The sequence below is a fragment of the Amyelois transitella genome, chromosome 13, assembly GCF_032362555.1.
Source record: "Amyelois transitella isolate CPQ chromosome 13, ilAmyTran1.1, whole genome shotgun sequence".
In the NCBI taxonomy this organism is placed as follows: Eukaryota; Metazoa; Arthropoda; class Insecta; order Lepidoptera; family Pyralidae; genus Amyelois; species Amyelois transitella.
Window position 1 is genome coordinate 7,894,096 of NC_083516.1, and position 23,595 is coordinate 7,917,690.

Consider the following 23,595-nt stretch of genomic DNA (forward strand, 5'->3'; position numbering starts at 1 on the left):
AGACAGGGTGCGTAACATCCCGGTAAAATTTATTATTCCCGTGGGATTTGCAAAAATCCTGAATTCTTTTGTAGGTGGCGCTAAATACGCGCGTTTTGGTGCGGTGCTAAATTCTGGCGTGAAGGTGACGCTAAATTCGTGAGGGTGAAGCGGCCGGTAAAAGCTAGTAATATTATCATAAAGAACATACACTTGACGGACTCTGTGGCGCAGCGGTAGTGCGCTTGTCTGTGACTCCGAAGGTCCCGGGTTTGAATCCCGGCCAGGGACATAATGAGAAACGAACTTTCTCTGATTAGCCTGGGTCTTGGATGTTTATCAATATAAGTATTTATTGTAAATATAGTATCGTTGAGTTAATATCTCGTAATACAAGTTTCGAACTTACTTCGAGGCTAACTCAATCTGTGTAATTTGTCCCGTATATATTTATTTATTTATACGCTACAGTACTTTACAAGCGGGTGACAGAGCCACAGGCTTATACTAGTAGTAAAAAAAAGCCAGGTGTATTTCTTATATTTTATTTCAAGACTGCGACTAGAATGATTTGAGTATACAACAGAAGATGGAAAAACGAAGGTATTGGTTAATCATTGAGGTTTAGGTTTAACCTTGGAAGAATCTAGCGGGGATGGGCCTGGATTGAACCTGGGCCTGTGCCTGGGCCTGGTATGCGCTGGCGCCGGGGGCTTCTGGCCTGGGTGGGTTAGCCTGGATGTACTGCAGAGCTTTGAGGATGTCAGCGGGGATTGGTGGTGGAGTAGGCAGATGGGCACCCTGGAATAAAATAGATTTGTTTACATACGATGTTATATTAGTACTTACATCGCTCGGAAAAAAAATTAACACGTAAGCCATTTTTAATTAATCTGCTCTTTAATAGAAAACCTGCATGGAGAACCGTTTAATAAGTGATGTATTTATTATGAATGTCTGAGTTAATAATAAAAATTAAGAATGATAAATATAAAGTATATATAATACTTAGATAATTATATGCTCAGGATTGGATTCTGTTAGATAATGAGACAAATTTTATTTTATTACGCACATTTAGGAAAAGTTAGGCTAATAAGGCAATACATTTACTTTTTTTAAATAAATTGCCATCTCCTTTATGTAAAGACATAATATAAATATTACGGTATGTAAAGATATAATATTAAGATGAATTCTGATTTCTCATTATATATCAATTTTTACTACAAAAGAAGACTTTCTTCAATCTTTTTTTCTAATATATGTTCATTAGTGGCGCAATTTTTTGATTTGACAAAACCTTACGAAATTCTTCATCATACATAAGATACAGCTCAATTATTAATTTAACTTAAGTTTAATAAAAATATAACAGCACATACGCATATAAAGTGATCATATTATAAGTTAAAGGGTTAGAATAATGAAACGATCATGAACTATTAACTGGCTTTATTTAGTTTTGCATGTGACTAGTAGTAGTCGGGTTGTTTTTAGTGCTTAACCTAGAATCTCTGGGGCTCGGGTTTTGGTGGGTGGGCTTCGATGTAAGCGAGTGACCGCAGAATGTAATCGGGGATGGGCTGGGGTGGTGGGGGAGTAGGCAAATGAGCACCCTAGAACAAAGGAAAAATATATGTTACATTGTGAAAAAGCAGGTAGCGTTAGGTTTGCTTTTTATCTGGGTTGAAGTTGACGTATGCTTTTATTGGCTTATTGTATATGTATATATATATTAGTATGAACAATGAGGTTACATATAGAAGTGTAAATTTGATTAAGTAGAAAAAAATACGTTTTTCAACATCTGACTGACTAAAAACTGACTGTTAATAAGTAAAATTAATAAACATATACCTACGGACAAAACCAATAATATTGTGTATCATCTTTCACAAAATATTACGCACAGCTTTGCATACACTGTTTAAAGTTGCTGAACAGCAATTGTCTTGATGATATTAGTATGAATATAATATATAAATAACATAATAAATATTATAAGTATATTCGTATTTTTTTCAAAGTCCCCAAACCGGGCTCCTCTCCAAAGCGGATTCAAACTGGATTAACATCGTGAGGAAGATAAAGCTAGCTTATTATCTTACCTGTGGCTGGTAACCGTTCTCATCAGCGACGTAGGTAAGCTGGATTTGTTGGCCGTCGGGGGCGGTGTACTGGTTAGATCCTTGGACGGAGATGGCTTCGTCCTCCTGATCAGGAAAATTTAATTATTTATTGATTTAAGGAACTACAAAATGAACATATAAAACCTACCTAACAAAAAAGATGATAGTATCTTTATGCATAATATTTGACATAAATCTCACTGATATTCTAACATGAAAAAAAATAAGAACCTAAGGATTATTATTTGTAACACATCTGTTACATTTATGATGTTGTAGCTGTTTTATTTTAAACAATTTGCTGTAATGGTAAACCTTGCATAACTTTTTAAATTAATTAATGAATTGACATTCAAACTTGTATATCATTATGATCATCATTAAAATTGTCATCGTTACATAACTCATTCAAATTAATCAGTTTGAGACAAGGCTACAGAATCATCAAAAATGACATGTTAATGAAAATCATTTGATTAAATTTATTACATTAATGTCTGACCTTAAACAAAATATCAAGGTTTCTTTGAAAAATTAACATATTTCTTGAATAACTATCCAAAATGTCGTTAAGCTGTGGCCTTGGAGATGATCTTTATTTAATTTATGATCTCGGAATATCCTTTCATAAATAATTTGAATAAATTAATTGATCTGAATAATATTCCATTCGTCTACTTCTAATCAAAAGGTCATGAAATTAAGAAGTCGGGGAACAAATAAATCGGTTAATGAATTACCTATATTTTTAGTTTTTAATACCGTAATTGTATTATCAAGAATGTAAAATCTGGTAAAACTATCATGGTTATGTTCTAATTTATGAATCAAGCCGAATATAACATATGATTTGTTATTTAATATCTCCTGTCATTATTCAAACTTCAAAATGTTAATTGTAAGAACATTCTCTACCAGACAACCTTTAGGAAATGGCAAACATTTAATACATCAAATAATTATTTTATCGGTTAGACACATTTCCTTGTATACACGTGTTTAATATTAAAATTTACATTTTGAGGAAACTTGCTTCTGAATATATAGCCAAGATCTATTATTAGGTTCTGGTTTTTCCCTGCCATCAAAATCGTGAAGGGCAGCCAGAAATTGTGTCCTGTAATAATTTGACTTTCGACAGACGAATCTTGAATCATCCTATCAGAAAGTGAAACCCGAATTATATTATTAGAATGTAAAAGATGTATGTTAAGTGAAATCAACAAGGCGACTAAAGGATAGGCTTTATAAAAACTTGGGATTCTTCTTTTAGGCGACGGGCTAACAAACACTATAGGTATGTATCTCAATTCTATCATTAAGCCAAACAGCTAAACAGGGTCTATCAGTCTTTTGGCTGTCAAGACTGTTAGCTCTGTCTACCCCGCAAGGGATATAGACGTGATTATACATATATATGTAGTACAACAAGATCATAAAACATGTCTCGAACCTACTTTGGGCCGATCGATCTGTGTAATTTGTCCCGTTTATATTTTTTTACATTGTTATCCAGACTTCAAATTCCAACGATATTACAGAACTATAGATAGCAATGCTAAGAATGAATATGAAGAGAAAACGATCGAATTAAGAAACTTCTTTTTTTTAAGTGTATATATAAAGGGGAAAACTTACGCGGCCAGCGTTCTTCAGCTGTCCGGCCTCTTGGGCGGCGATTCCGTTGCTGGTCTCATACGTGTACTGGTATTGGTCGGGGGCCACGTCGACTTCTTGTCTGAGGACCTGGGCGTCTCTGTCGGCACCGCTGCTGTAGGATCGCTGGCCAGCCAAGTGGGAGACATCGGCGGCGGCGACGGCCACGAGGGCGAAGATTGCTACGAAGGATTTCTGCAAGAAGGGAATTTTGAAAATCGAAAGTTTTACTTTTTTGTATAATTCTTTTTCTTATTTTTGTTTCTTTTTGGTAAAATAAAATGTGTCATTTAAAATATTATTCATATTTCTTAATAATTAAATAATATATTTTATGAATAAAGAAGCGTTAATTTTTTTTTTTTTAATTTTTGATTGCTTTTAGGTTTGGTTTTATATTGAAATTAATAAAAAAAGGATTTATTAGTAACTTAAGTTTTAATTAAAAAAAAATACATATTAAATCTTTTAATGATTATTATTATCCCAATATATTTGGTCTATTATGAAAATAAAAGATAATACAACCATCTATTTAAAAATTATAATTCAATTTTCAAAATTCCCTTTTTTAAGTTGCGATTCTTAAACTAGTGATGTAACTCACCATCTTGTGTCAAGTTAAGAGTCGACGTGAAACTGTGATTATAAAATAATCGCCGGCCGTTTTATACTCGGCCGAGTTCGCTGGGATATCATTCTTCAATCGGCATTTACATTATTTTGCAACTAAACATGTGGTCTTCGTTTCATGATTTTTGTATGAAGGTGAACTCGAATCGATTGGGCATTATTCTTTATCTATCGATTTATATCCGCGTTGGGATTCCTTTTAATAAATTAAATTTATTAATTCCTTAATTAATCAATTCTAATGTTAAGCTCCAATTCAATAATTATCTGCTCTATAAATAAAAATCAATTGATTTTCTGGTTTGTGTGTGATACGAAGTACAAATGGTAATTTAGTTTTGTTTGAAGATATAGTTTAAAACAAAGTCGCACTTCGCCTCTATCTGCTTCTAAGCTTCCTTCTTTTAAACTAAGCAACGGATTTTGATGCTTTCACTGTTATTCATAACATTACATATAATCACGTCTTTATCCCTTGCGGGGTAGACAGAGCCAACAGTCTTAAAAAGACTGATAGGCTAGAAGTGGAGTGGTGCTATTCATTCTTTTCTAATGGTGCCGGAAACCACACGGCACATATTAAATTTTCGCGGGGATTTCGAAAAAAATTCACCATATTTCACACCCAGCAGTTTGGGCTGTTGATGTGTCAGTCAGTCAATATATATATTATATATATTTATCTATAGATAATCTATATATATATATATATAGATTATCTATAATATATATATATAGATTGATTGACACATACACATCACATCTTTATCTCTTAAAAGTAGACAGAGCCAATGGTAACAATACTCAAATGCCACGTTGTCATGACGAAAGTACAGTGATGTACACTAATTACCGCAAATAAATTGTATTCCCCGTTTATTATTTAGCAAGTATTTGTTTACTACATACTTTATGCCTGCTTTTTGTACGCTTACATAACATAAATAATGTTATGTTATGTCTGATTGAGACATCACCGCATCGCATCTTATTGGCATTATGTTTGTTATAATTGATGATTTTACTAGTATGATGTATCTTGAAGGCTTTACAAGTTTTACTGTCTTATTAAAAAATATATATTTATTTACCCTTTAATATTCTGTAAGTAATAACACATTGGACATACCAATTATTAAAAACAAGTGACGGAAACATTACCCATCCATATTGGATCAAGATCACATTTCCAGTTGCCTGAATGTGCAGGCTTCCTCCCAGACACAGTTAATACATACATTCCTATAGTCTCGCCAATATTCGTTTGCGGGGTAGACAGAGCCAATAGTCTTGCAAAGACTGAAAGGCCACATTCAGCTGTATGGCTTAATAGTGGTATTGAGATCCAAATAGTGACAGGTGGCTAGCCTATCTACTATCGCCTTCAAACAGTATCCCAAAATTAACCTAGCCTTGAGTAGCCTTTTACGACATCCATGAGAAAGAGATGGAGTGGTCCTATTTCAAAGTGCCGGGAACCTCACGGCTAATAGTCTCAAAAGTACTCAAAAACCACGTACTACTATATGGCTAAGTTAAGATCACTTAAAATTTATTATACCTAGTAATTTTACAGTTTGTCATAATTAATACACACTTATGTTAGTTGGATTTTTTCTTTATTTTTTTACTTTCAAATTTCGGTGGGATGTCTTACATAGATACGTACATAAAATCACGCCTCTTTCCCGGAGGGGTAGGCAGAGACTACCTCTTTCCACTTGCCACGATCTCTGCATACTTTCTTGTGGGATGTCTTCTTCACAAGAATTACCAAGAATGAGAAGTAATCGTACCTACAACAGACATACCATAATAATGACGATGCTGATGACTATAAATTCAACAGAAAAAAATCTTATAGGGTAATATATATAATAATATATACCTACTGATCTAGTAGCAAAAAAAACTTGTTTGTTTGTTTGTGAAAGTAAATTCATAAATACAGTCCCGTCCATCCCTTGCGGGGTGGATAGAGCCAAGAGTCTCGAAAAGACTGAAAGGCTGTATGGCCTTATGAACGTGAAAGTAAATAAATAAGTAAATATATTCGGGACAAATTACTCACATTGCATTAGCCTCGACGTAAGTTCGAAGCTTGTGTTACAAGATACTAACTCAACCATACTATATTTTATTATAAATACTTATATAGATAAACATCCAAGATCCAGGCCAATCAGAGATCAGCTCGTTTATCATCATGCCCTGGGATCAGGGATTCGAACCCGGGACCTTCGGTTTCACAGACAAACGATTACAGCTTCGCCACAGAGGCCTTCATCATATATTGAACCAGCTGTGCCCGCGACTTCGTCCGCGAATAGTTATTTTGGGCATCATTGAAACATTTTCCATTATTTCTTCGCTCCTAAAAGTTGCAGCGTGATGTTATAAAGCCTAAAGCCTTCCTCGATTAATGGTCTATTCAACACAAAAAGAATGTTTCAATTCGAATCAGTAGTTCCTGAGATTAGCGCGTTTAAACAAACAAACAAACAAATTCTTCAGCTTTATAATATTAAGTATAGATGAATGGCCGTCGTCATAGAATGGCTTTTTTTTCTAAGCGATGATCAAGCAACCTGTCGCTATCTGAATCTGTGATCTGAATCTCAATTCCATCGCCATTTATAGCTTAAGTCAATGGTAGGCCCTCCAGCTGGACGTCGCTTGCTATTCTTCTCGAGACTATAAGATCTTTACACCCATAATACCTATAATGAAGATGTGATGTTTTCTTGGTAGAGTAGAAAAATACATACATACATATAATCACGTCTATATCCCTTGCGGGGTAGGCAGAGCCAACAGTCTTGTATAGACTGATAGGCCGCGTTCAGCTATTTGGCTTTAAGATAGAATTGAGATTCAAATAGTGACAGGTTGCTAGCCCATCGCCTAAAAGAAGAATCCCAAGTTTATAAGCCTACCCCTTAGTCGCAAGAGTAGAAAAATACTTAATATTTTTATGAAGCAGGTTCCAGCCATAACCTCAGGATGCGTTCATCACCAGAGTTATCAGACGAACGTCGACCTTCAAGAAATCTTTTCACACTCTCACAATGGGAGTGGCATTTGACCTATAGATTGACCCCGAATATAATGCACAGTCATTCAAAACTGATGCTCTATGCCTTTTGAATGGCCAATGTCAGACTCAACACCCAAAATGATAATGCGTTGATGTTTGCCATGACTTTAATCTTAGTGTTATCATTAATTTGTAATTCCTTTTTTATCTTGTATTAGATAATGCAAGTTTAGAATTAGTATTTTTTTTTTTCATTGATAGTAAAAATTTTAGTGTGTTTTTATAATTCCTCTTTTCTTTCTTGTATTTAAAAAATAAAACATTCTTCAAATGTCACATGCGCATAGAATACGAAGTATATAGAGTATCCAAGATAGTTTACTGTTTTTACTATAATTATGGAATTTTCATTGTACGGCTACTCTTTTTCCTTTTGGCGTCAGATTACATCCTCACGTAGCGGACCTAGCATTACGACGGAGGGTACAACTGGGAACACGCTTAAGATAAGAGAAAGACTGAGTGACGCAAACAGAAAAATCAGAAGAAAGAAAAACAAATAAATTTCTGATCAAAGGGTCAAATATTCATTTGTTTTTCTTTCTTTGGATAAATTTGTAATTAAAGTGATCAGAATAACAAAACGCCCATTTCATATGTAAGGACTTAATATTAACTTTAGTATATACATACATAAATTCACGCCTCTTTCCCGGAGGGGTAGGCAGAGACTACCTCTTTCCACTTGCCACGATCTCTGCATACTTCCTTCGCTTCATCCACATTCATAACTCTCTTCATGCAAGCTCGGCGGTTTCGGGTACAGCCTATATATATATTATTAATATAGCTAAATCATCAACCAAAAAACACAGAGTAAAAGTCATATCGTCTAAAACTTTTTATTGTATTTTCATTTGGCAGTGGTTTGTTCTAGGCTCTGGTCGTCAGTTTATCCGAGCACTTGATGTGCCAGTCTTTTTGGCACGGATCGGACTCTTCTCTCTACCGGTGGGGGGTGATCTTCGATGTACTTTAGGCCACGAAGGATGGCTTCGGGAATCGGGGGAGCTACGGGAAGGAGGTTGCCCTGAAAGTAAAGAAAGTCAGTTAAATCAACTATCGATTTTAATTTATTTTTACAAAAAATCCTTATTTTCTTATTTTTCTAAAAGTATTCTTAATCAAATGACAGATGGAAATTGTAGCTAATTAATTTTAAAGAGTCGTAGGTAATATTGAGATCAGCACTCCAGTCTAGTAATAATAACTTCAATCTAAAAAGTGTTAAAGCCAAATAGCTGAACGTGGCCTGTCAGTCTTGGCTCTGGCTACCGCGCAAGGGATATAGACGTGATTATATGTATGTATGTATGTAAAGTCAACCATACCACCATCGAAAAGGTTGATAAATACGTATATTTGGGGCAAGAGATAGTGACTGGGAAGAAAAACCAAGCGAACGAGATCAACAGACGAGTGCGCCTGGCCTGGGCTGCCTATTCCAACCTCGAGTTTGCCTTTAAAATGAATCTCAAGGCCGAACAAAAGGGACGCATTTTCGACCAATGTATCCTGCCAGTTCTCACCTATGGTGCTGAAACCTGGGTCTTCACCAAGGACATACTGCATAAATTAAGTGTGGCCCAGAGGGCACTGGAGAGAAAACTGGTTGGGATCACGTTGCGGGACCGCAAAATAAACGAGTGGCTGAGGCACCAGAGCAAAGTCACTGACGTTATCAAACGCGTGGCTAGACTGAAGTGGGAATGGGCTGGTCATATGGCGCGCAAGACCGATACGTGGAGCAAACGGTTACTCGAGTCGAGTGGCGACCATGGGGTAAAAAACGTCCCCGAGGGAGACCCCAGATGCGCTGGGACGACGACATCAGACAGATAGCAGGGACAAGATGGATGCAAGTGGCACAGAGCCGCGATGAATGGCGTAGTTTGAAGGAGGCCTACACCCAAGGGGTAAAGACGGGCTGAAGAGAGAGATGTATGTAAAAAGTGTTGGTGTAAAGTCTCACCTCTTGTTTATTTTTTTCTGAGCGAATGCGACAATATAATTACAGTAGTAACTCCGCCCGCGTATAACTGAAAATCTAATTTCTTAATCGCTTCCGTGCAAATGCAGAGATATCAAATTTTAGCTGCCTATCCTTAGTAGAATCGGTCCTTCTTTTTCTGTCAGTTACTTAGATCATACAAGAGCTTGTTTATATTGATTGATTATACCTAAAAAGTGGTGGGAATATCCTTCTAAGGATAAATGTAGTGTAGATACATTCACAACTATACGATTCACTATTTTTGCCCCCTAGTAGAATATAATAGCAACAAAAAAGTTCACTTTTTCCTAAGAGTTGCAACATTCGATTCAAAAATTACTCAGGGGAAATCATTGTGCAGTTCCAACTGGCAAAAAATCTAGCTATCAATTGAAATAATGAAGTTTAGTAACACGACACGTACTGGGATTTACTGAATTTTTGTAATTTTTGTTTTTAAAATTACAGAAAACATTGCTTCTATACTATAACTACATGGGTAAGACTGCAAAAATATATTTATATTCGTAAGACGGACTTTACCAAGACGTTGGTTTGATGACAAAGAAATAAAAATCCCTAAAAGAATGGAGACGTGACATTTATACCAGTATTGCAACTAACTGTCCTGGCTGTTTGCCATATAAACAATTTGTAAGTAATTTCTAGTTAAAAAAAATGTTAAGGGTGGACAACCCTTAACATTCAGACCTACTCAATATGCTCACAAAATTTCATGAGAATCGGTCAAGCCGTTTCGGAGGAGTACCTACAAGAACGAACATTGCGACACGAGAATTTTATATAAATGTTGTATCTATCTTACCGAAGGTTGGTATCCATCTTCGTTGGCGATGTAGGTCAGCTGAGCAGATGTACCATCAGGAGCCGTCCAGCTGGATTGACCCCTGACCTCTAAGGTCGGGTTTTCCTTGAAACATGAAAAAACCAATGAGTCATTGCCATTGCAAGTGATTATATTATTGAAGTGATATGTACTATTACTAGTAACAGTGTAAATTTCTGCGCAATAAAGATATTACAAACTAATAAACAAAACATTAAATTAGAAGTATTTTTATTGAAACAAAGGCTTCTTTTTGCTCTGTGGATGAATCTCTTTTAAGCCTTACAGCAAATACAGATGAACTTAATGCTAAAATCAGTATTTATTGAATGGGAAACGGAAAATAATAAGGTGTCAAATAGAAATAGAGATTCAGGGCATTCACAATAACTGCAACCTGATGATCTGTCTCCCAGAGGTCTGGTTTTTAAACGCTAAGGAATGATTGAAATGCTGCAGTTGAGTTTGTTCTGCCATTTCTTCTAAACATGAGCTTTGGAAGCTATAGTTAGACTTAAGTTATATTGAAAAAAAAATAAGCGATACCCTGTATCCAATTATAATAATAAAGAAAGTAATGAATTTGTTTCTTTGACTTTGACTGGCTTTTACAAGATCTAAAACCAAGATCATACCAAGATCTTTTAGTTCTTGGTATGATCGCACAAAGAATCCAGTTTTTTTCATAACTCACTTTTTATCCAGCCTTCTAATGAGTTCCAATTTTAAAATTTCTTAAATTCTACTTACAGAGTTCGTGTTCTTCAAGACTCCCTCGGCTTGAGAAGAGATGCCGTTGGACGTCTCGTAAGAATACTGAAAGTTTCCTTCTGGGCTGATGTCGTATCCTGACCTGACCACTTCGGCAGCGGCCTCTGCCGTGCCCGTGACGTGGGACACGTCAGCGTGAGCAATGGCTAACGCCACTGCGAATATTATGAAAGATTTCTGGAAAAGAACTACATATTTAAACATACAAAAAAATCTAATTTAATTTTTTCAGAGACTTACAGATACCTACATTGTTATTCTTAGGGATAGGCTTATAAACTTGGGATTCTTCTATTACGGGATAGGGTAGCAACCTGTCATTATTTGAATCTCAAATCCATCTTAAACCCATGCAGTTGAGCGTGACCTTTCAGTCTTTACGAACCTGTTGGCTCTGTCTTCTACGTAAGAGATAAAAACGTTATTATATTTATGTATATACACTTGTAAATTTTAAGACACTTTAAATATTACTTATCAAATAGGTACCTAAGTTAGATCCATAAATGCAAATGATTACTTAACTTAGTTAAAATAATATCCTTACCATTTTGACTCTGCGGCTAGTGACAATTTGTGCTCAGAATTTAATTGACCTTCCTTATATACCACAGATTGAGAATTTAATGCAGGCTCCATTTTTTTCTGGACTCAACCGACCCGTCTTATAAACAACATAGAATGTGCAACATTTAGATGTGCCAATGCATTGTTGTTACACGAGTTGTTTAAATAAATATATTTTTTAATTAATATTATAATTTGACAAATTTATTATTATAATTTGACATTAAAATGACAAAATGATAATAATTAGACAGAGCCTATACCTATACGCTGCTTATTTAAAATACATGTACATAATTCCGACGCCTTCAAAGGTAGAATGAGTGTTAACAGAAACTGTGCTTGAATACTTGAGACCTATGTATATTGTGAACATATTCAAGGAATAAATAAATGATTAAATGATATATGTACCTATTGGCCAGCGACTTTGAATGTATAAAATTTTTACCTGTCTCTTCGTATTCATATTTTGTTAATGATCCCCTTGTGTTCACCATTTTTTAATACCAGTGGTAAGTATAAGTACTCGCCTAAATTATTCAAGGCATCGTAATATAAAATTAAAGCTTTCCACAATATTATGAAATATGTTACTTCACCCACTTAAAATTAATGTCGGGTAATGCGTCCTTATAATAATTTATATTTTAACAAACATAAAGTACCTAATTTATAATTTTTAGCAATTGGTATGAACTTGCTGAATTACAAATATAATATAAAATAACACCTAAATATTATAAACAGAGAATTTGATGACCTGCTATTTTTAAATAATTAAAACTTACAATTTACATAAATCATATCAATAATCATTCTACTATGCAAATTTCTTTACAATATTAAAAATACTTAACAAGATTGAGTAAAGTATTATGAAATCATGGCAGTGTTTATTTCAATATTAGCTTGAACGGTGTATGGCTAATTATTTCTACATACATAAATAAATCATGCCTCTTTCCCGAAGAAGGTTTAGCAGAGACCAGCTAATCACATTTCCAATTCATCGACCCCTTTCAAATTTAAATTCAAGAATTTTTAAAATAAAATATTACATCTTTTTATTTTACAAAAAATATAGGCATCTCTTAAATGTTGTTCACTCTATATTCTTATTATTTATCAGCTCGCGATGTTATCTATCCTCTTAAATGTTTAGTGGCTTTTATTTTCTTTAAAATGTTACAATTGATTAATAAAAGAGCACTAGATTTCGGGTCAAACTGGTTTTATTTACTTTTATATTTTATGTATGTGTGAAAAAGCTTAATATAAATTTATTTCCTTTCAAATCTTGATCTGAGTCGCAGAATAAAATAACAAAAATGTATAAATAAGTATCATAAATGTCTGTCTACAATTAAATGATATTCCATAATAGTGGCTCATCTAGTGAACTTTCCGGTCTTAATGCAAATTTTGTGGTTTACATATGAAAAAATTTAAACTATTGAAATGTAAGACAAAAGTAGTTAAAAGACTCTCCCTAAACATGCATCCTTCCTGTTATATTATTCATTAATACGAAAGTTTGTAAGCATATTTGGATGTGTGTGTATGTATTTGTTTCTCTTTCACGCAAAAACAACTAAACGTTATTATGAAGTTTTATAAGAACTATACTATTATGAAGTTTTATAAGAAAAACTGTATGACTAAAAAAATATTACCTACGGAAGTGAGTGCGCCATAACAGCGCCGCCGATTGCAAGAGAAATAAACTTACATTTTATAATTAGATAGACAGGTGAGAATTAATATATTAACGCTAACATTACATCTTTACTACATACTTACTCCTTTTGCTTTATCCGCACACTAGCTAGAAATTTCAGGAAAAATGTATCCTATGTTTCTTTCCAATAAATATGCGAGATATCGGTCAGAAACCGGAACGGGCAGACAGGACTTGCGCATTTATAAATATTTAAACAAGCTTTTCGTTAAGGTTTTGCCAGATCATTTCAATTCAATATGAAAGATGACCCGAAAATGACTATATTTTTCACCAATATGTTGATCTTAAAAAAATATAAAATTTGAGAAGTTTTATTTAATGTGCCATTATGTTTGTCTGATATGACATTTGTCTGAATTCAAACCTTGACCTATCAGATTAAATGCTGCATTTTAATAATCATTCAAATTGCCAAAGTAATTTTTTTAAGATTCAAAGAAGAATCTCTTTTATAATATTATGTCCAACACAGATAGTCTAATGCCTATCACGGAATTCAGAACTTCAGCTAAGTGAACGATATTGGTGCAAAATTAATTGAGGTCTTTTTTCTAATTAAGATTTATTTACCAAAAAATATATGTCACAAATTTAATTAATTCTAGTATTTGAAATTTGGTATAAGGAGATTACTCCTCCAAATCCAGAACGACTGGAAGGGGAAGGTTGCTACCCATGGTTTAAAAGAAAAATTCCAATTTTGGCAGCCGTTCCCTTGCCTTACTTTTAAAGTCGCTTTTTTATTAGCAACCAGACAAGCGTGGAAGCTTTAAACTAACTTATTCCAAAGCCAAAATGTGTCTTCGTGAAGTCAATGGATCACTCAAATCGGCAGTCTATATCGAGTGTCAACTAGTCTAACAGGTATGACGAGAATCGAGGAAACTAACCAGACGGACATTAAAGAAATCAAAAGGATTCATTAAATTTTACGCTGATGAATATTATTGCTAACTGAATAATACGCCCATTTGAAAGCTTTATGCAAAAATAAACAATTTCATTCAAGTTATTAAATTTAGAGCCTCTAAATTTGTGCTTTGGCAGATATTAAATAAGACATTATACAGATAAAACGATGTGGTTAAGGTATTCGATTCCTGATCGCACTTTTTTCAAGTTACTTAGTTCGAATTCAACTGCGTCCATGATAGAATGGTTGGTGTAAGCCATTTATATATTTTTGTTACCTACAAAGATTTAAACTGAGAGAAATTTAAGTATTGAAACCATTCTAAAAGTAAGCTTAAGCCTCTCGTAGATACATACATATATATCGTCGCCTCTATATACCTTATGGGGTAAACAAAGCCGAGTTTTGAAAAGATTGAAAGTGTACGTTCAGCTGTATCGCTTAATAATAAGAAATAAAGATTTAACGACAATGATCAATTATAATAAAGGATATATATTGAAAAATAATTTAAACAAATAATTTTATTGTTTGCTTTTGTATAATGCGGTCCAAATGAAAGTGATTCTTCTCAAGGTGACCTAGCGGCGTCTTCGTCATCTCCATAGTGGGTCGAACATTTATTGTTTCGAGATATTATTATATTCTAGCAAAACACATGTACCTAATATAGTTTCCGTTCACTATCTTGGTATTCGGAGATACATTAACATTATTACTTATTTCATCTTCTTCCTCCTGGCTTTAGTCCCAGTTCCATCCTCATAATTCTGGAGAGGAGCCCGGGGCATGCTTTTGGCCATAGATCCTGAATTAGATGAGTCAGGTTTTAACACAAAGCGACCATCTGACTTCCGCAATCTTTTGTAGGTAAACCTAACGCGTACTGGATCGATCATAGTTACACATTCAGTTGCCTGAATGTGCAGGTTTCCTCACGATGTTTTCCCTCAACATAAGAGCATCGGTAAGTATTCAAACTAATGTACATAATTTAAAAAAATTCGTAGTCGTATGTAACCGAGGATGGATTCGAACCTGTGCCTGCGTATCACGCATTTTAACCAGGCACCTTACCGATTCGACCAACGACGCTCTAATAATTACTTTTTTGATATCTCAGTAAAAATTCCATTGACACCCCAATTCCACAACTGACTAACTTGATTTTTATAAGCGCTGAACACTTGGCAATCAAGTTAGTTGTCGTTTTGTTATAAAAATTCGCTGTAATAAAATCTCTCGCAAGACTGAATTCTAAACAATCACCTAAAGGAGAATCCCGATTTTTTATTCTCGTTAATACCTTATAATTTGCATGGTAAGAAAAAATATCTGGCATTCACTATGTTTCTTCTTCGCTACTAGACTTTCATAATAGAAAGCAAAGGATAATTTGTAACTAGCGAAAAGCCTGTTTTTAAAATTTCAAACAGAAACCAAAATCCGTCCACATCTTTTTGAGATAGGCGGATATAGACAAAGAAAATAGGGGACTTTATATTTGTAATGATGACAATATATTATATTCAACGTTTCATTAAATTTTGTCTCGACCAAAATATTGGCCAGGATTAAGGATACAACTTAGATTATTAACCGAATAATTCATAAAGTTATTAATACTATATATTATGGTCATATTTCACGCTGTCCGCCACTTGCACGGCTAATATAAAATGTTGAGGTGCTTTATGTAGTTTCATAATATGATACTGAATTCAAGTCACTTATTTTTAGGTAACACAATGGTCGATTAAAATCTAAAAATATATATTGAAGTAGCACAGTATGAAAACTAGTTAATTATTAAGAAGCTGCTTTATAGATAGAAAATATATAAACGTCAAACGAGTACAGTTTTGGTCTAATTTCAGCAGTTTATTTTTGGTATAGTTATAAAACATAGTAATCTTAGAAAATTTGATTTAATGAAGGTTTTAAATAAACCTTCATTGCTTGTTTCACCATTTTACAGACTTAGGTAAAAAGTAAACTCTGCGAATATCCATCTTGAATGGTGATAATAAATTCATTGATATTACCAAACTGGCTTTTGAAAATAAATTCAATAAGGCCGAGGTAACGAGACGGGTAGGCTGTATCATGCCCTTACTATAAAAATTTTACGATTTACGAACGCAGCTTCGTGGTACCAGTGAACTAGGTTGGTGTTTAGGGTAATACAGAACTAAAGGGAATCTATAGAGATTCTGTAAGAAGTTAAGAAAGGCCTATAAAGATATATAAGATGCTGATAAAGATCAAACATACGAGCAGCGCATTTTTCCCATGATTCGGCGAGGATAATCTACCAACCTTCGGTAGAGCTATCTAAGGTGGTAGGAGGCCTCTTTCACTGAGAAGTGGCCACTGGACAGACACCACTTACCACGATCCTTGCATACTTCTCTCCTTTCATCCACATTCATCAAGCTCGTCCGTTTGTCCTCTCGAACGGACCTTTCGCCCGCCGGACGTCACAGACATTATGGCAGGCTATGGAACTAATAATAATATTATTTATGATACCATGGATAGGCTTATAAACTTGGGATTCTTCTTCAAGGCGATGGGCTAGCAACCTGTCACTATTTGAATCTCAATTCTACGAGTATCATTAAGCCAAAAAGCTGAACGTGGCCATTTAGTCTTCAAGACTGTTGGCTCTGTCTACCCCGCATGGGATATAGACGTGACCATTTGTATGTATGTATATATGTGTTTATGATAGCATTTTCCGTTTCCATCAAAACTTTTTGATTTGCTATGCCAAAACAAGATAAATATAGTATTAAAAATCAAATAGGAACCTCTTTTCGTAAGAAATTTCGGAGTAGGGCCCTTGAGATTATATCACAAGCAAATTCGCCTCATCAGGACTGTGTTCAAATTCAAATAGGGATTGAAAAACTCTGCCTCGGCGATTGCCCATTCAAAACAATTTTAGAGTAATCGAGTCGATCTGGTGGACCGTGATAAGTATCGATTTCTCTATACATCAGAAATTCGCACGACGTATTTTCATTTTTAACTTCTGATTTTTTTTTTATTAAGTTACTTTCTGCAATAAGTAAAATAACATGACGAAACCTAGACTTTTTTAGTAATAAAATGTGTAACAAGATGTTGTATCCCAGATTCTCACAACTTCTAGCAAAAATACCAATATAATGATGAAATCGACTATCGCTATACCGCAGCCTGTATAATATGTAGAAGCGACATTAGGCGTAGTTGCGACTCGTTGACTGGTCGTTGATTGGAGCTCTATGGATCGGCTTACCCCTAGCTGGAGAACTACAAGATACGGATAACATACTTACATCTTTACCCTTATTGTGAGACCCGGCACCAATATAAAAAAGAATAGGACTACTCCATCTCTTTCCCATTAATGTCGTAAAAGGCGACTATGGGATAGACTTATAAACTTGGGATTTTTCTTTTAGACGATGGGATACCTGTCATTATTTGAATCTCAAGTTATTAGACCTTCAAGACTGCTGGCTCTGTCTACAAGGTAAGGGATATAGACGAGATATGAATAAATTTATGAATGACAAACAACATCTGGATTACTCAACGATTGACTAAAATTCAGATAACGACATGTTGCTAGACCATCGCCTAAAAGAAGAATCTCACGTTTATTAGCCTTTCCCTCGATTCACTATTTATATCTGCATAAGAAGAGAAGCAGGTAACATTCTAAAATTTATGCAGTCTCTGTTCAGAAAGACATACATATAACGAGAGAATAATACGTAGGAAGAAGGACAATACAAACTTAAGGTTCACATTGCTTCCGAGAACTCTGTTCGCTAATAAGATCGTTAGTACAATTAGTTATTCCGTGATACTAACTGGTGTACACTATAATTATATGAATTTCAAACATCCCGTTTCGGTACCGAATAATTTTGCATGATAATTAGTGGCAATACTCGTATACCGAAACCGAAGCTAAATATTCTACCTCGGCATGTCAGTCACAGTCGATACATTTCAAATTCAATGAGCGATCGACTGCGGAATAACACAATATGTGCATTAGGAATGTCAATAATTTCAACGGGAATGTATTAACTGTTGGGTTTGTTTATAGATCTCTACAACATAGGTATGAAGATAGATAGATAGAGAGATATATACATAGATAGATAGATAGATAAAACTCTTTATTGCACCATAAGCGTAAAACATACAAAACAGCACAAAACAGATAGAGACGGTACAAAAGCGGACTTATCACTAATGCAATCTCTTCCAGTCAACCTTTATATACTGGCAGAAACTGGAATTACATAGTCTTATACTATTACGATTTCTATAATGGCACATTTGCCTATTTTCAGTTGCACTCCAAATATAGCAATAAAGCTCTCTTCTCACTATGCATCTTAGTCTTCTTCCTCCTGGCTTTTTAGTCCGGGTTGCATCCTCACCACTCTGGAGAGTGCCTGGGGTATGCCTTTGACCATGGATCCTGGATTGGGTGAGTCAGGTTTTTACACGAAGCGAGTCCCGTCTGACCAGCGCAATCTTTGTAGGGTAACCTAACCCGTATTGGATCGATCATGGTTACTTATCCAGTTGTCTCAATGTACAGGTTTCCTCATGATGTTTTCCTTCACCGTGTGTGCATCGGTTAGAATTCAAAATAATGTACATAATTCGAAAATAGTCATTGAGACATGACAGTGATGAGAGTCTAGATAATAATTCTACACGGGCTCAGGAAAACCAAGACAAAACTTGTCCCTTTGACTCAAATTCTTCTTTAATAAATTGAATGCTTCCATAATTGTCCTTATTATTACGATTCCTATGAAAGCTACCTCTACTCTTCAATCCAAAATTGATTTCAAATAAAAACCGACTAAGCAAATCACGTTGTTCTGTAGACAATTTTTATTGCCGACTATTTCCTTCGACGCAAGTCACGCCCTTATCCATCATACCGATTTAAAGTCAAATTGATATGGCTCGGGTATCACCACCCTTATTGTAAGGGACCAAGGTCTATGATCGCGCGAATAATGGAGATATCTCATCATAAAGCCATTCAGGTTCATTAAGCATGCTTTTGGAAATGCGTCGGAAAAACTCAGTTCGAACAGGGTTGTCAGTTGATTGGAAAATCGTATCTATATAAAATATCGTGACATGGTGTAAGACATTTCTTTTTTGTTTCTGAGATTTGTTTTAACATAAAAGATAGAATAGTTTACATCGTTTTTATAATTAGATATAGTAATGCGTAGCCGGATCAGCTAGTACAATTTATAGATTTTAAGATATTTTTCTATAATATCTGGGAATAAGTTAGTATATCAAATATTTATCTCTGGCGAAGTGGAGAGTTATTATATATTCATGTATAGGTCAAAATTCAAAGGTACCATATACAAAATTAAATACCAAATTAAAATACATATTTGTAACATTTCAAAAGATTGGCTGAGGAGATAAAAAAAATAACCTGCAATTTCAGACAGAAATAACCTCTTTGTTTTGACAACCCTGAAGCCCGGAGCGTCTTTATAACACAAATTGCCTATTCAGAACAAATTTATTGATACAAACGTTGAAAGCCGGGGTATATATAGAAGCGATCGTGATTGGTTCAGACAATCATTGTAATTGGCATCGAAAAACGAACGCTTTTATACGCGATACGTGAACTGAAATAGATTAAAAGCCTTTCATGTTGTTTGTAATGGACGGAATGTGACAACCTCTTTTATTGTTGCGGTTCAATGTTGAATGTTAATGTATTCACTGAAAAATAATTAGATAGGTTTTGAGGCAGTAGGTCTTTTTGATTTTCTTACGCTCTTTCTAAGATAAGATATATTATTAATATTATAGAGTTCTGCAGGATAACTTGAAATGCGGACTGTACAGAACGTACGCAGACTTGCATATTACGATATCATAAATGCGATAGTCTGTTTTTCTATATCTAAAGATAACCTATATAAAGTGACCGTTTAATTAAAAATTCATGGCCTTTTTAAATTTATTTTCTGTCTGTCTATTTCTCCCTTAAATTTAATTAAATTATTTTAAAAATATTATTATTTAATTAAAAAGTGCCATAATATTTTAATTTTCAGTTTAGGCTCTCTCTCTCTAGAGTTTACCTAATATTTTATCAAAACCAATGAAAGAAATGAAGAAACAATCTATTGTCATGAAACCTTACAGCCAGAACTATAATCACTCATTCCATCTAAAAGTTACACACAAACATATAATCACGTCTATCCCTTGCGGGGCAGATAGAGCCAAAAATCTTAAAAAGACTGATAGGCCACTTTCAGCTGTTTGGGTTTGTGATAGATTTGAAATTCATATAGTGACAGCCTGCTAGCCCATCGCCTTAAATAAATCCCAAGTGTTTTTAACCTATCCTTTAGTCGCCTTAACGACTCCATGGTAAAGAGGTGGAGTGGTCCTATTCTTTTTTCTATTGGCGCCGGGAACCACACGGCACTAACAAAAGTTAATATGGACTATCCGGACCTCTAAAATAATAAAAACTTAAAGAATTCCATCTTGCTATAAACATTCTACGAAATCCATTAAAATATAATTAAAAGTGCTACCAGCACTTACACAAGTCTCTTAAACTCATTACTCCCAGTTAGCTCCTTCTTGCCAGGTTTGTGAGTTAGTTGCCTCGCTATTTGCACCCACACAATAAAACCGAGTTATGCAATTAAATCTCATGATATGCAAGTCTTGGTGCACTGGGAAATTCCAAGAATACCATCTCGAATGCATATTTTAATGCACCAATGCGACGAAGCGGGAAATAGACCTCCTTCTGGTAGCTGAAACCCTCAACTGGTCTGATATTTTCGCGCTACAGAATTGATGTTTTTGTGGCTCGTTTAAGTTTCAGTTCAGCTTGAATTTAAATTCATTCATTCATTCATATAATTACGTCTTTATCCTTGTGGGCTAGATAGAGCTAGCAGTCTTGAAGGACTGATAGGCCACGTTCAGCTGTTAGGCTCAATGATAGAATTGACATTCAAATAGTGACAGGTTGCTAGCTCATCGCCTAAAAGAAGAATCCTAAGTTTATAAGCCTATCTCGTAGTCGCATTTTTTAACATTTATAGGAAAGAGATGGAGTGGATTTATTCTTTTTTAAATTGGTGCCGGGAACCACACGACACTTATGGTGAAGGGAAATAACGTAATAATTTCTTGTGCTTATGTATATCCAGCTCTCATAGTCGAATAGCTTCAAAGATAGAATGTAATATTTAACTAGGTATGTAAAATGGAGCGTCACATGCTCATGTCACATTATGGAAATGCTACCAGCCTTACAACCAACCCGTCTCGGCCGTTTTTACAATGATCGTGTTTCTTAATGAAGGTACAGTGTAGAGGTATCGCTTTCTCTCTCTCTCTCTCTCATTTTTGCAGGTTCCCAGTTGCACCCTCTGATACTATGCTTCGGAGTCCGCTTTCCGACACATGTCCTGTCATGACCCTCTTGTCCTGTGCAGTTATTAACTACTAAAATTGCTAATGTTAAAAACATCTATTTTGTTATTACTTTGTGTTTTGTAATTATTAATATATTTACTTTTATACATACATACGAGTACATAAAATCACGCTTCTTTCCCGGAGGGGTAGGCAGAGACTACCTCTTTCCACTTGCCACGATCTCTGCATACTTCCTTCGCTTCATCCACATTCATAACTCTCTTCATGCATTCTTCTTCATTTACTTTTATTTGTGTATAAATTTAATTCGTAGTTTAATACTTACTTCAAATGTAGTATTAAAGAATAAACATATGACATAGTAGTGAAACTTTACAGCAATCTCCACATTTATTGGTTTACGTTACACTCTGAACAGTACCTATCTGCGACCATAAACAATTCAGCTAGTCACATTGGAAAGCAGCGCACGTCCAGCCATTACAGCAACAGCTGAAGATGCACAGATTCTCGGCTGCATAAATACGAAATGTAATTGGAAAACTTCACGGCAACATATTTGTAGAATGTTTAATATTGTACTAGCTGTGCCCGCGACTTCGTCCGCGTGGGATAGTTATTTTGGACATCATTGAAGCACTCAAGGATGAATAATTTTCCCCTTTTTTTTACATTTTTCATTATTTCTTCGCTCCTTATTGTTGCAGCGTGATGTTGTATAGCCTAAAGCTCGATAAATGGTCTATTCAACACAAAAAAAAACAATTCGAACCAGTAGTTTCTGAAATTAGCGCGTTCAAACAAACAAACAAACTCTTCAGCTTTATAATATAAGTATAGATTGTGACAGAATAAGAGTGCCAGAGTTCATGAAGTTTAAACGTCATAGCAAGAATAATAAATACAGTAATTAATACTTTCCTGTAAAATATTTGTTCGATATTCTTTGTCCCGTCCTAACCTCTCTGAAAAGGAGCCCCGGGTGCTCTTTTGACAACGATCCTGTATTTGGTGAGTAAGGCTTTTACACGAAGTAACTCCCGTCTGACCTCCATTACCATTGCAGTGAAACTTAACCCATATTGAGCAATGTTTAAAGCTGTGCTGGATGAATGTGCCTGTTCTCTTAGTCGCCTTTAACGATACCCATTGAAAAGAGTGTTCTTACTCTCAAGTATCGGGAAACACACGGCAAAATATTTGTGCATTAAGATATTGCATTGATGTTGATTACATCCTAATAGTTGATATATGTGGATTAATATTTTGTATTGAAAGTTAATAATAATTACATATTAATAGTTGAAAATTACAGCACGCCTATAAATATTACTCGTATGAATACAAAATTAAGGGCCAATTTCAAAAAATCAAGTCAACTTTTTGCCTTTGACGATGATATCAAAGACATATTACTAAGTAAGCAAAGAACTAACAATAAAAATATATTTTATAATAATATAAAGATAAGAGAATATTAAAAAGTGGTACATACATAAGTGTGAAAGTGTAAACACGACAACATATCGGTCACCGTAAAAATAGACTAATTGTAAAAAGCATTTATCAAAGTGATACGAAAGCTCTCTTTGAAATTGCGCCTTTTATTACTCAAGGACAGAGGCAGTATTCTTTTTTTTTAAAGAGTGTGCACTCCTTGAAGTTAAGAAATACGTATTAACTCAATATTGAAACTAGTTGATAAGTACAAGATATTCTGTAATGTCACTTAAATTGTTGATAGTGTAAATCCGCAATAAAAAGAGGTAAAGACAATTTTTTTTATA

General features: G+C 34.7%; 1 protein-coding gene across 1 annotated transcript; it reads right to left on the reverse strand.

Annotated features, from left to right (window-relative positions):
• Positions 1–549: 549 nt before the first annotated feature.
• Positions 550–23,364, reverse strand: LOC106129242 (uncharacterized). The gene is made up of 7 exons (XM_060947414.1): positions 23,300–23,364; positions 11,088–11,285; positions 10,317–10,421; positions 8,402–8,527; positions 3,750–3,962; positions 2,091–2,195; positions 550–780 (listed from the first exon to the last, which is right to left on the reverse strand). The coding sequence occupies exons 1-7, from the start codon at positions 23,303–23,305 to the stop codon at positions 610–612; spliced, it is 924 nt and encodes a 307-aa protein (XP_060803397.1). The 5' UTR covers positions 23,306–23,364; the 3' UTR covers positions 550–609.
• Positions 23,365–23,595: the final 231 nt, after the last annotated feature.

What these genes read in the sequence shown, in the direction of transcription:
- LOC106129242 (XM_060947414.1), bottom strand. An exon ending in AAGATGGATACCAACCTTCG is followed by an intron (nt 8,528 to 10,316) that starts GTAAGATAGATA and finishes CTTTACTTTCAG; the next exon opens with GGCAACCTCCTTCCCGTAGC. An exon ending in AGCTGAAGAACGCTGGCCGC is followed by an intron (nt 2,196 to 3,749) that starts GTAAGTTTTCCC and finishes TTTCCTGATCAG; the next exon opens with GAGGACGAAGCCATCTCCGT.